Genomic DNA, 13,993 nt, shown 5'->3' on the forward strand with positions numbered 1-13,993 from the left:
TAAGATTTTAGGGTCGATTTTGTTTGTTTCCACAAGAGGTCCAATATCGTCCTGCCTGTTATGTGCTGGTCCATACGGAGTCAGAGTTTTTCATACTCTTGGAGGGACCAATCTGTGATCACTCAGAGTTGGGCATCCCAAAAAGTCTGGTAGGGTCAACCCACCCACCCCCCCCCCCTGCACAATTTAGTTAACAATCTATGGGATAATCGAGCCCTCTGTCCCTGCCAAATTAACTTAGTGATCATCTTTTTCAGGTCGACAAAAAGACCCCTCTCAACCGGTATTGGTAGGCCTTGAAAAAGATAAAGCAGCCTGGGAAGGAGATTCATTTTGATGGCATTGATTTTTCCTATCCAGGAGTTGTAGGAGTTTCTCCATCTGATCAGGTTTGCTTTAAGCTGTTGCATCAGGGGAGCATAATTTGCCCTAAACAGATGTCAACCTGGGGGTGAGCTTGATACCCAGGTATGTAATGTCTTTGTGTGTGCAACAAAAGAGGATGTGTCCTCTATGACCCTCATCATCTCCCTGGGCAGTGTCAGGTTGAGGAGGAAGTACTTTGATAGGTTTAATTTAAAGCCCAAGGCTTTTTTTAAGAGGTTAAGTTCTGTTTGGATGGCTGGCAATGAGTTCAGCTGATTCGTGACGGGTATCAGGACATGGTCCGCAAAAAGGGAGATCTTGTGCTCATCTGGACCTAACGTTACCCCTCGTATGTCTGGGTTAACCCTGATTTGTTCTGCTAGTGGCTCAATGCTTAGGGCATAAGAGCAGGGGACAACACACAGCCTTGCCTAGTTCCCCGCGAAAGACCAAAGGATTCCGAAGCCACTCTGTTCACCAGTACCCGAGATCTGGGAGAGTGATAGTTGGCCCGCACCATACCTATGAAGCTCTTGTTGAACCCAAAGCACCTCAGTGTTCGATTCAGAAAGGCCCAGTCGACCCGATCAAAAGCCTACTCTGCGTCTAGCGAGAGAAGGCCCGCCGTGATGGCTTTTTTCTGCACTTTTTCAATAATGTGTGCCACTCTCCGCAGGTTATTGCGGATCTGTCTACCCTTAATGAAACCCTCTTAGTCTGCCTGAATAAGGGATGTCATAACGTTTTCTAGGCGAGTGCCCAGTATTTTAGAGTATAGTTTGACATCTAGGTTTAAGAGTGCGATAGGTCTGTAGGAGGCACAAACTTTAGTGCCTTTCCTCAACTTGGGAGTAATGGTAATCGTAGCTTCACCCATGGTAGGAGTCACTCACTGCATGGTTACTATATCATTAAACAAGGTCACTAAGCAGGGAGTCAACTCCAGTGCGAATATACAATAGAATTGAGCATTCAGCCTTTCTTGACCATGTGCCTTCTGCAGTTTGAGCGTGTCTATTGCCCTCTGAACCTCTTTGCTGGAGATAAATCTACTGAGGTCATCGTTCGTGGAGGCTGCAACCTGCGGCAGGTCAAGGTTCTCAAGGTATCCCTCCTGATCCCGGGCTTCTAGTGAATCAGCGATGTATAGGGTGCAGTAGAATTCCCCGAAGGCTCTTGCTTTTCCCTCCTTGCTGCGTTGGGAGACGCCAACGTCATCTACTATGTGTGTGATGTATTCTTTTTCCTGTTTTGCTTTGAGTTCCAAAATGTACTTCTTAATACTCTGTAGGGTGGAATCCTGTTCATCCGCAAGTTTCCAAGTCTGTTCAGAAATGTCATCAAAAGAACCTGACAAAACATCTTGTAAACACATAACAATATCATCATCCTCAGATTTCTTTTCCAAACCGGTCTTACAAGGCATGCGAGACATGAAGTCCGCAATAACATTCTTTTAACCAGGAACAAACTCTGGAGTGAAACAGTATTCCTGCAATCTTGACGTCAATCTGGCTATGCGAGCAGTGGAACTCCACCCACCACCCGTAGAAAGAATGTTAACCAGAGGTTTATGATCAGTCCTCAACAGAAACTTACTACCCCAAATGTAATTACGAAAATGTTCTATGGCCCATACACAGGCCAACAATTCTTTTTCTATTACGGCATATCGCCGTTCAGTATCATTGAGGGTACGTGAAGCAAAGCAAACATTCCACTCCTCCTTCCCAGAGATTTGAGACAAAACAGCGCCCAAACCGTACATACTCGCGTCCACCGTAATTATACACATTTTGTTTACAGAAAAAGGCCTAAGAGTGGGAGCTTGTAAAATATCAGACTTGATAAGCTCAAAAGCTGTCTGTTGTTCCTGTTCCCAAAGAAAAACAGCATTATTCCTGAGGAGTCTTCTCAATGTCAAGTAAAAGCGCCACTTACTTGGAGTTTTTAAAACGTTGGTATCGGTATTAAAACACCGATAAGATCATGGAACAGGCATTTGCACTCGGAAACATGTTGTCATGGTAACGGAGGAAAACAAAGATGGCCGCACGTAGTTTTCCAGTGACGTAGGACGCAACGTTTTCTCTGCGTCAAGGCGTCTTATCGAGCAGTGTTCTTCGCGTGAAGACGTTCCTTTGAAATGCGCATGTATTCTTTTGAAGTGCTCACGCGGGTCCTGTTGTAAACAAAACTTCACAAAAGAATGTGATGCAATCCACGCGGTAAAGCAGGTGAGTGAAGCTCGCGCTGATGTCCGCTGTGAACAAACCTCGCGCTGATGTCGCTGATGTCCGGTTTTCAAAAGACAATAAAACTGAACCCAAAGCACCTCAGTGTTCGATTCAGAAAGGCCCAGTCGACCCGATCAAAAGCCTACTCTGCGTCTAGCGAGAGAAGGCCCGCCGTGATGGCTTTTTTCTGCACTTTTTCAATAATGTGTGCCACTCTCCGCAGGTTATTGCGGATCTGTCTACCCTTAATGAAACCCTCTTAGTCTGCCTGAATAAGGGATGTCATAACGTTTTCTAGGCGAGTGCCCAGTATTTTAGAGTATAGTTTGACATCTAGGTTTAAGAGTGCGATAGGTCTGTAGGAGGCACAAACTTTAGTGCCTTTCCTCAACTTGGGAGTAATGGTAATCGTAGCTTCACCCATGGTAGGAGTCACTCACTGCATGGTTACTATATCATTAAACAAGGTCACTAAGCAGGGAGTCAACTCCAGTGCGAATATACAATAGAATTGAGCATTCAGCCTTTCTTGACCATGTGCCTTCTGCAGTTTGAGCGTGTCTATTGCCCTCTGAACCTCTTTGCTGGAGATAAATCTACTGAGGTCATCGTTCGTGGAGGCTGCAACCTGCGGCAGGTCAAGGTTCTCAAGGTATCCCTCCTGATCCCGGGCTTCTAGTGAATCAGCGATGTATAGGGTGCAGTAGAATTCCCCGAAGGCTCTTGCTTTTCCCTCCTTGCTGCGTTGGGAGACGCCAACGTCATCTACTATGTGTGTGATGTATTCTTTTTCCTGTTTTGCTTTGAGTTTGTGCGCTAGTAGGGCACCCATTTTGTTTGTAGCTTTGGGCTTGTAGGCGTAAAATAGTTTTTTTATGCCCCATCGGTGTATATGGCCTGTAACTTCCCCTTTAGCTGTGTTACCTTCCGGAGGGATTGAATTGATGGACTATCTTTGTGTGCTTTTTCGGCTTTTAGTAGATCCACCCTCTAAGAGGAGTCTCTCCCCATTCCGCTGGTTTTTTAGCGTGGTGGCTAACTCAATACATTTACCCCTTATGTCCGCCTTGAATGTATCCCAATTATTCGCCTGTGATGTCAGTGCGGGGTCGTTAGTGTAAAAAAACTCAGTGATTGCCTTTCTCAATTCGCCCCTGAGAAGTCGATCCCTACCGAGAAAGGTGGGCAAATACTATCTGGCATGTTTTGAGCGAGGGGTGGGCCAGTTGAGGACCAGCTCCAGGGGGATTTGATCCCAGAGGCAGATCGGATGGAACTGGCTCCCCGAGACCGTGTGGAACAGAGACTCACTAATGAAAGCATGGTCAATTCTAGAATAGGTCCTGTGGGAGTGGGAGAAGAAGGAATTGTGTTGTGGAGTGAGAACCCCTCCACGCGTCTAGGATGCCCAGGCCCTGTAAAGCAGCTTTAAGCGACTTGCTGAAGACCCCCATCCCCCTATGCTGGTGTGTCATGTCTAATGTTGGGTCCCATATTAAATTGAAATCCCCCAGTAGAATTATGATGCCTGTGGCGAACCTCTCCAGTGTGGATATAAATGTACCTAGGAAGTCCCATTGCCATGTTCTAGGCGCCTAGACCGTGGCAATTGTACATGATCTTCCCCTTAGCTCACCTCTGACCATCAGAAATCGCCCTGCTTTGTCTGATTTGGAAGCATGGAGGTGAAACGGGACTGAGGAACGAAAAAGAAGAGCCACCCCGTTCTGCTTCGTGGGTGCTGAGGAGCGAAAGATTTGTGGGAAAGTTCTATGCTTTAAAGAAAGGTGAGAAAGGGCCTCGCCAAAGGTAGTTTGGGGAGCTTGATAGAAATTATCAACCATGTGCGGGCCCTTAGGGTAATCCACCCTTCATGCAGGCCACTGTACACTTGGGGTCTGAGAAGTGCATTGTGCTTAGCTATGATTGTCGTAAACAGTTTGTGTAGGGTGCACCTCCATTTGATGGACCCATGGCCATTAGTGGGCTGTGGCTTGTGAGTTATGGACTTTTGTCTCCGTTGCTTGGGTAGTTCCTATGGTCCTTGCTGATTCCGCATGGAACTTGCCAAAATGTGCGAGAGCCGTCTGCTCAGTGATGGTAAAAATAAGTCTTACAGCCTCACTGCATGTTCTCACGCCATTTTGCAAGAACAGAGATCTTAGATATAGTCGTCAATGACCCTGCAACACTGGGCAACAGCAAATGATGTGCTCTGCTGATTCTATATGGTAGTGACACAGGCAACATCCCTTGTTCCCAGGCATACTGTGCTTCCAATGGGTTCTGTAGTCTTGAATTGGCAATGTCAGGAGCCTAGTTTTCAATATGTTCTGTGGGGCTTTCCTCCCCAGCCTTGCTTTCAAATAAGGTTGACTTCCTGTGATTTTGTATGACTGGACAAAGCCCTCAGCGCCAGGGATGTAACTTATTATTTCAAGATACTGTAGCCTTGAGATACATTTGCCCTGTTTCTTTAACAGGTTTTTCAGGCTGGCCATTGTGAGCGGTGTGTCGGTTATAGTCTCTGGTGGCCAGCTCAGGGTCTTATTAGCCTTTAGGAGGTACCTGGTCCAAGCACTGCTGTTGTCCGGGAAGACTACTTTTAGTGGTTCTCTAATTGTATCAGGGTCCGCCTGGTCACCCTGTGGTGCAGTTTGATGATGTCTTTTTTACATTCAATGTCCATCGCTGGAATATTGAACTCCAACCGAATCAGTGTGTGCCTGATTGAGTAGGGAAGGTTGAATACCTTTCGGTATGCCTTTTTGTGTAGTCTCTCCATTTTCTCGGTTAGTTGGCCCGGGAAAATAAGGTGGTCATAGCTCATCGTAGGTATCAGTTTAGCTTGCATGACCCGTTGGATACCCTCTACAGAGTGATTTAGGAGCTTATAGTTTAATTTACATAGCCTGTATGTGACCTTGGCCGCCTTTGCTTCAACCGCCTTAGCCTCCAAGTTGGACCTCCCATTATCTGTACATAGTATTCCCAAGTAGTTATAATTGTTGGTGGTAGTGATCCTTAATGGTCTCAGATGCCATTCTAGCAGGTGCTTTTTGGGTTTGTGACCGAAGACCAGGACCTTTGTTTTTGAGGCGTTGGCGTGGAGTATGTTATCCATATTGTACAAATGTAGTGCCTCTAGTGCCCTTTTCATGCCGATTCTAGTATGGTCTAATACCAGATCGTCGGCGTATTGCATAATAGGGAGTCTCAGATGGTTTATTTTGGTCGAAAGATGTTAGCTTTCAATAGCGCCTCGCCCAAGTCTGCAGTGTATAAAGTAAATAAGTTGGGAGCAATCACGCAACCCTGTTTTAATCCTTTGTTGGTGTATATTTTGGCCATCACGCGAGTCTGCGAGAGCTTGGTGCGAACCCATGTGCCTGTGTGGAGCATCATTATGGCTGTCAAGAGCTTTCTCTGGATGCCCCATTTTGCAAGCTTGGCCCAGAAAATGTGGCGATGAACGCCGTCAAAGGCTGCACTGTAGTCAACAAAGCAGGTGTAGAATGGTGGAGCGACAGCTAAACCAGAGTGGCTATGCTGAACCTTCAGTGAGACAGAGAAACATAATCGTAATTACGTAACATAAGAGCAAAGCTAGTAAGCAGGTGCTGATCGGCTACTTTATAAACCTCAATCTGGCTCAATGGACTAATTCATCTAGTGCAGGGATCTATGTTTGACTGTGTTTGTCCCACTGAACACAGATTCAAATCCAAACGGGCCGAGTCAGCCTTTCATCTTACCAAGGTCAACAGATGGAGTACTGTTGATTTCGATAGCAATAAACATCTATTATTAGATGCTTGGGTACCTTGGGTGAACGTGTGGTTTACAAATACACATGCAATGTAATAAGTATTTGGAACATGTCTTCCTAAACGTGCCTTTTCTTTTGCAGGGTCTGGGAGGCACAAACATGGACTTGTGAACGGTGGCCTACTCTAAAAGGACGCTGTCAAGTGAGTTTTTTGGCAATCTTTAAGAGCCTCAGTGCTATTGGAAACATGCATAAAGAACAGGGTTTAAAAATAATGATACTAGTAGTAGATATGTTGACCAAGATGTGTTATTTTATAATGGTACAAAGCATCCTCAGTGGTCCTCAGGTGGCAACATTATTTATACAGCAAATTTTGTGATTACATAGTTTACTTTCACACATTGTCTCTGTTACAGATGAGGCAGAAGCAGGTAACAAGTTTGAAGTTTTAATTCAGGTAACGCGGCACAGCAACACAGCATCTGGTTGGCAGGCAGGAACAGTGGCAACTGACCTGGTGCCTAGCAGCAGTACAGGTTCTAATCATGGTAATAAGAACACTGAAAGATGCAATGCATTTAAAGAGACATAACACACACTGTAACTATATACACAGAATGTAACACATCTCCCTTTTATAAAAGAAAAAGAGAGAAAATAAAAAGAAACTTAAGTAACATAATCAGCAAATCTAGAAGGAGGAAATCTAGAGCGAGCCGATACCTTAACTCTTGAAGCAATGTCATCAATGGGATACAATTGTACATCAGGCGCAGAATTTTTTGAAAGTGGAGGACATTTAGCAACCCGTTTGATGTTCCATAACTTGCCATCCTGAGTGATAACACTGTTGGTAAAAACTTTAACAATCTTCATAGGCTTACCAAATTTGTTCGAACATTTTGTGATGAAACCAGGTTTTTTAATTCTGACCCAATCCCCAATGGACAGATTTGGCTCTTTGGTCTTCCACTTGTTGCCATACCATTCTTTAACTTTACCCTGTTTGCATTCCACTTTTTGTGCAACATCCTTTAACAGATTCTCAGAGAAGGAAATATTTAAACATTTATCTTTTAACCACCATGGACAAATTGAGGAAGCTGGATCCCGCCCCTTTAACAGACGGAAAGGACTGACTTCAGTTGTTGAATGGGGAGTTATTCTGTATAACCACAGTTTTTCTCTTAATGAATTCTTCCAATTAGACCCAACTTTAATGGCCTCGAACACAAAACCTTTCAAGACTCTGTTGAAACGTTCAACCAAACCATTTTCATGTGGTTCGTAAACAGAAACTAAAGAATGTTTTATATTGAGTTGTTTAAGAAAACTTTCCATCTCTAAAGAAGTAAGTTGCACCCCATTATCAGTAACAAGAACTGACAGAGAGCCCTCTCTGGAAAATACCTCCTTGAAGAAATCTATCACAACATTAGTTGAAACTGAAGAAACAAACCTGACCTCAGGCCACTTAGAGTGGTAATCCACAATAACCAAAGCATAGCGGGAATCAACAGGGAGACACATAAAAGGACCAGATATATCAAAAGAAATTTTGTTCCAAGGTTCACTTGGCCAAGTAGAACACTTCAAAGGAGGAACATTAACCTTCAACATTCTTTCACTTCCCATACCAACCTCACATTCTCTTACCTTGCGATCAGCCATTCTATCGATACCAGGCCACCAAAAATAATTTCTTATGCAACGCTTCATAGCCGACATACCTGGATGCATTTTGTGTGCCAAATCCAAAATTACCTTCTGGATACCCACAGGAGGAACACATTTGCCAGACTTAAAAATCAAACATTTTCTAATTCTAACTCATCCACAACAGAAAACAAAGGTAAAACAGAATCTGATAAATTCCTTTTGTCAGGCCAGCCTTCCAAAATGTACTTCTTAATACTCTGTAGGGTGGAATCCTGTTCATCCGCAAGTTTCCAAGTCTGTTCAGAAATGTCATCAAAAGAACCTGACAAAACATCTTGTAAACACATAACAATATCATCATCCTCAGATTTCTTTTCCAAACCGGTCTTACAAGGCATGCGAGACATGAAGTCCGCAATAACATTCTTTTAACCAGGAACAAACTCTGGAGTGAAACAGTATTCCTGCAATCTTGACGTCAATCTGGCTATGCGAGCAGTGGAACTCCACCCACCACCCGTAGAAAGAATGTTAACCAGAGGTTTATGATCAGTCCTCAACAGAAACTTACTACCCCAAATGTAATTACGAAAATGTTCTATGGCCCATACACAGGCCAACAATTCTTTTTCTATTACGGCATATCGCCGTTCAGTATCATTGAGGGTACGTGAAGCAAAGCAAACATTCCACTCCTCCTTCCCAGAGATTTGAGACAAAACAGCGCCCAAACCGTACATACTCGCGTCCACCGTAATTATACACATTTTGTTTACAGAAAAAGGCCTAAGAGTGGGAGCTTGTAAAATATCAGACTTGATAAGCTCAAAAGCTGTCTGTTGTTCCTGTTCCCAAAGAAAAACAGCATTATTCCTGAGGAGTCTTCTCAATGTCAAGTAAAAGCGCCACTTACTTGGAGTTTTTAAAACGTTGGTATCGGTATTAAAACACCGATAAGATCATGGAACAGGCATTTGCACTCGGAAACATGTTGTCATGGTAACGGAGGAAAACAAAGATGGCCGCACGTAGTTTTCCAGTGACGTAGGACGCAACGTTTTCTCTGCGTCAAGGCGTCTTATCGAGCAGTGTTCTTCGCGTGAAGACGTTCCTTTGAAATGCGCATGTATTCTTTTGAAGTGCTCACGCGGGTCCTGTTGTAAACAAAACTTCACAAAAGAATGTGATGCAATCCACGCGGTAAAGCAGGTGAGTGAAGCTCGCGCTGATGTCCGCTGTGAACAAACCTCGCGCTGATGTCGCTGATGTCCGGTTTTCAAAAGACAATAAAACTTAATGAATGCATTTCCATATAAAAATGTATATCTCCAGAGTCAAATAAGTTAAAATTACCGGGTTTCCAGAAAAACTGCAGAAATTCTCTTCTTAAGTAGTTCTTCTTAGTTCAAGGTGAAAAGCTGAAGTAGCTGCAAAGTTTACATTCAAATTTACTCCACACCTGTGCCGCTTAAAAGTTGATGGAGTGAAATCCTTTCTTAGTTGACCCTCGTCGCCAAATTTTGTTACAGATGAGGCAGAAGCAGGTAACAAGTTTGAAGTTTTAATTCAGGTAACGCGGCACAGCAACACAGCATCTGGCTGGCAGGCAGGAACAGTGGCAACTGACCTGGTGCCTAGCAGCAGTACAGGTTCTAATCATGGTAATAAGAACACTGAAAGATGCAATGCATTTAAAGGGACATAACACACACTGTAACTATATACACAGAATGTAACAGTCTCAGATAGAGGAGTCTGGTAATCTCTAGCTTTTTAACAGTTTTTTGGAAACAACTCTGCATTACCCTAGGGTTCTCCTCTGACTACCATCCGTATCAGTTGAGCAAATGAAAAGTGTAAACCAGGATATCGAACGGTACTTGCTGCATTACATCACCAAATGAGAGAATTGGGTGGAGTCCATGTAGTCTGCAGAATTTGTTGTCATAAAGCCACTAGCTTATCAAGAGGTTTATTTCCCTCTGTTTACTCTTTATGGGTTTCATTTGTGCTCCATGCCATTACAGAGTAAAGAAATAACTGAGAACCCTGCTATAAATTAATATCATCAACTTAAATGTGAGGTTAGATGGCGGTCATAAATTGTTACCCCACTGCATAGAATCCTTCCTATCCCATTGATATTAGCAAGACTGCTGTTTGTTTACGCTTGCCTACATCCATGAAAATACATCCTGTGTTGCGTGTCTCTCTCATTAAACCTGTCAAGGCACATTTTCCACAACTTCCCTCACCTGCACTTGTCGAGGAAGCCCCAACATATGAGGTTCAGGTCATGTTGGATGTGCGCTATAGGCATGGTAAACTGTTTTACCTGATAACTGGGAAGGATTTGGCCTCCACTAAAGAACCTGAGAATCAGATTTCATGTGTTCCTCCATGACTTCATCAGCTCCACATGATTACCAAACAAACCTCACCCTGAGAAGGGGCCTGGGGCAAGTGGAGAGGGAGGTAATGTTAGGAATCGCCCTACAAGAGGCAGCTACAATAATAGACAAATCAGTGGTTTGCTCTCTGTAGCACTTAGCATTGAGTCTTCTCCATCCCCTATTTCTGTTTGGTCAGGCTTAGGTTGAGTAAAAGGACATTCCGCCTTGCACTGCCTTCTGCGTCTTCCACCCGCGCGGCTAGTTCCTGTGTCACTACTGTGAGTTTGATGACATTTTCTTGGAGCGACATTTCTGTGTCTTCCATGGACGACACCCCGGTTTTAGCCTCAGTGATGCGGTTTACTGCCTTTCTAAGGTCTTGTCTGCGAAATGAGACCTCTGAGACGACCCTCCGATTTTGGCATGCAGCATGTCTCTGTATTGTAATATCGTGGCGAGCAGGGGGCATTGTCGTGGACGGACCCCCGTCATCGGCACCTCTCACCCCAACAATGGAGGTGGTGTACTGGTCCAGTGTACTCTGGTTTGTAGAGGCGACCTAGGATTTATCTTTTGTCAAGGTGACAAGAAGGATGCTCGACAGGCCGAACCCTGCCTTCACTTAATGTCTCTCTGCAGATTTGGCCGCTTCACGACTGCCACTGGCCACTCCACCTGCTAATCAATGGAGATTAGGGAGAGACACCGTGTGCTGGGCCTCACGGAATTGGTTGGTCCTGGGTTGCAAGCCGCACCAGGCCTAGGTCAGCCGCTTCTGCCACCCAGGGACGAACCGCAGAACGGTCCCCCTAAGGGAATGTCACTTGCCGGATCCACAGTGCGCCGCCCACGTCACAACCACTCTGTCCCACTGACTGGGTCGCACTCTATCTGGTATATATAGAGGGCCGGGGCCTCCCTGGACCAGGACACCGCCCAACACGGCCCCACGCCACTTGTCCAGGCCACGACCCAGACAGTCAGGGACTTCAGTCCGGTCTGTTGCCACAAGGGGGGGGGGGCGGTTTCGGGGGGCCCTCCCACACTGTGCGCTGCACTACTTTGTTCCCGCACTGCTGGCCTACCTCACCTGGTTTGTATGTGTGATGTTCCTGTGAGGCACCAGGCCCCAGCCTGTGCTTTCGGGGTATAGAGCCACTTACCGGCCCCAGGGGTCATCCTCGCACCTTGGAAAATGCCCCCGGCGGGTGAACCCACCCACTGTCATCAAATGTCTTTCAGGGCACGCCTATACCTCCGCGGGGTGGGCCGTCCGGTGGCGGCTCGGCGGCAGTAGGTTGGATCCTTAAGCGTAGACCGCGCCACACTACTGCTCCAACTCACTATGCTGCCCAGGGGACCCCGGTCCGCAACCGTGTGGGAGCCCCACAGAGTCTTGCAGATCAAGGCCATCCCTCATGCCCTGCGGAGACGCTGGCAGGGTCGGCATCGGAGCTCTGTGGGCCACGGAGTCCAGATTGAGGTGGTTCTCCTCTGGGGTCAGGTGCCCGCTCACCGAACTACACCGCCCAGCCAAAACCGGCTCGCCTTCGGATGTACCCTCACTGATCCGAATATCGCCCAGCCGGAGGAGAGATTAGTCGGATGTTACCTGATTTAGGGCTCAGTGGGCTGGAGCTCGCCTTGGAAGCATCCGCTATAATGGCTCACCAAGCCACACACCCCCACGCAGAAAGCTTCTTTGATTAAAAATACACAGTACTTCTGTAAGTCTTTAGTTACAAACTAGACATTCAAAATTTATTGATTTTGACCTTCTCATTAGTATATAGAGACCAATTCTTTTGGTCCTCGAGTGCTTAACGTGTCACTGTGCACAGTAAATCCTGTGCAGAACATATGATTGTGTTAAAGAACACCAACCAAGAAATTACAGAAGAAACTAAAAGTAGCTACTTCATAGAATCCCTGCGTTGGAAACCCAGATTGTGACATCAATAATGATACTAGGTGTGTACGTTCTGTAGTAGAGAAACTGCAAAGGGGTGTGGGCTTTGTGATTGCTCACTGTGTGTTGGAAGTGTATGTCTTATGATGATGATGTTGCTGTATTAACCACTTGAGCAAGGCTGCAGACTTGGACCAATGTAGGGCTATATAAGTATGTTAGGTTATATGTATTTGTATGGTGCACATATCACTTGGTGGGTATCCTGGTGCCTTAAGTAGGGCGGCTGCCCTGACTGAGGCCTGTTGGATTAGCCATGTTTTTAGGTTCTGGCAGAATTGAGGTTTTACCAGGTTTTGGGTGCCGGGTATGAAAAGGCTCAGCCACCGGCTCTGGCTTTTTGGATGTGTGAGACATGGGAGAGCAGGATGCCGGCAAGTGGACGTACCTGGACGGTGTGTGGAAGTTGATGAGGCTGTTCATGTGTGTTGGGTCTTCCTAGTGTAAGTGGAATAAGAACCTCGATTTGAGTCAAAGCAGTGTTGAGAGGACGTAGAATCGCTGGGACCCCATGGAACCACCCAAGGTGAGTAGATAGGGACCCCACGGAGGACGGGTGCAGTGTGGGAACACGACTGTGTCTCTGTACAATTCTATGGGAAAGTCGTGGTTGAGGTTATAAAGTTTAAGGACCCTTCCCAGTGGACTTCGAAGAAACCCCATGGAAGATAGGAGGTTGGAGAGCCACCCCGCCCATAGATAGTGAGGTACCCAAGTTACCTATCCCAGGGAAGCCCGGTGCATAGGTCTGAATTGGCGTTGGAAACTCCAGTCGAATCTAATGGAGGACTTTGAAGAAGAGCCGCTGCTGGAAGGGAGAAAAGTGTCAGTTGGAATCCAAAGCAGGATTCTTGTCGAGGAGTACCTGAAAGCAGAGGGGACAGAGTCTGGGTCACTTTGGAGTGACCAGGGGCACGGTAGACAAATGGCCACCGATGTCGGGTGCTTCAGATTCATTGATGGAGTCCATGACTCTGCAGCTGTGGGAACCAGGAGATGTCTAGGACGACCAGGAGCGGGATGCGAGCTGTACCACTAAGGATGTTGAGCGCTGAGGGGTCGGTGTCCGACGGGAGCACCAACAAGACTTGGCAATGGCAACTCACGCAGAAGGTCATGGCAGTGTACGATTCGGACCAGCAAGGCCCAGGAGTCTCACCACACACAGGGGAGTCGGAGTAGGCCCCAATCAAGCAGGGTAGCCCACGGAAAGCAAAGTTGACCCTCAACTGGACTCAGGCGGGAGGCACAGGAGTCGCGAGAAGACCTCAAGCGATTTCACCAAACCACAGCCCACTGAGCACTCCTTGCGAGGAGGTCGTAGTTCTTGGTAGGAAATGGAGCCAGAGGCTGGGGCTACTCGGAGCCCAATGCACGTGTTCAGGAAATACCAACAAGCATATGCACTTGCAAAAGTACACGGTGCACAGGGGTTTGGGTATTGCAGCCCTCACGAGGGATTCTGAACACAATCTTGGTGAGAGGTTAACTCGGAGCTCGAGCGACATTGAAACCCACCTCCTGTGTTGCTGAAGCTTTCTGAGTCCTCAGGAGCTCAGGATCAGCAGACCGGACAGCAGTTTTACTGTGCCTGTGA

General features: G+C 46.3%; 1 protein-coding gene across 1 annotated transcript in view; it reads left to right on the forward strand.

Moving 5' to 3' along the window:
* The window catches only part of AAAS (aladin WD repeat nucleoporin), a 414,919-nt gene that overhangs the window by 165,187 nt on the left and 235,739 nt on the right, over positions 1 to 13,993 (forward strand). Inside the window, exon 11 of the mRNA XM_086936522.1 lies at positions 6,514 to 6,574. Within this exon, the coding sequence (XP_086792648.1) occupies positions 6,514 to 6,574 (61 nt within the window). The remainder of the gene's footprint in view (positions 1 to 6,513; positions 6,575 to 13,993) is intronic.

The sequence above is a fragment of the Lissotriton vulgaris genome, chromosome 1_1 (genome assembly GCF_964263255.1).
Source record: "Lissotriton vulgaris chromosome 1_1, aLisVul1.2, whole genome shotgun sequence".
Classification (NCBI taxonomy): domain Eukaryota; kingdom Metazoa; phylum Chordata; class Amphibia; order Caudata; family Salamandridae; genus Lissotriton; species Lissotriton vulgaris.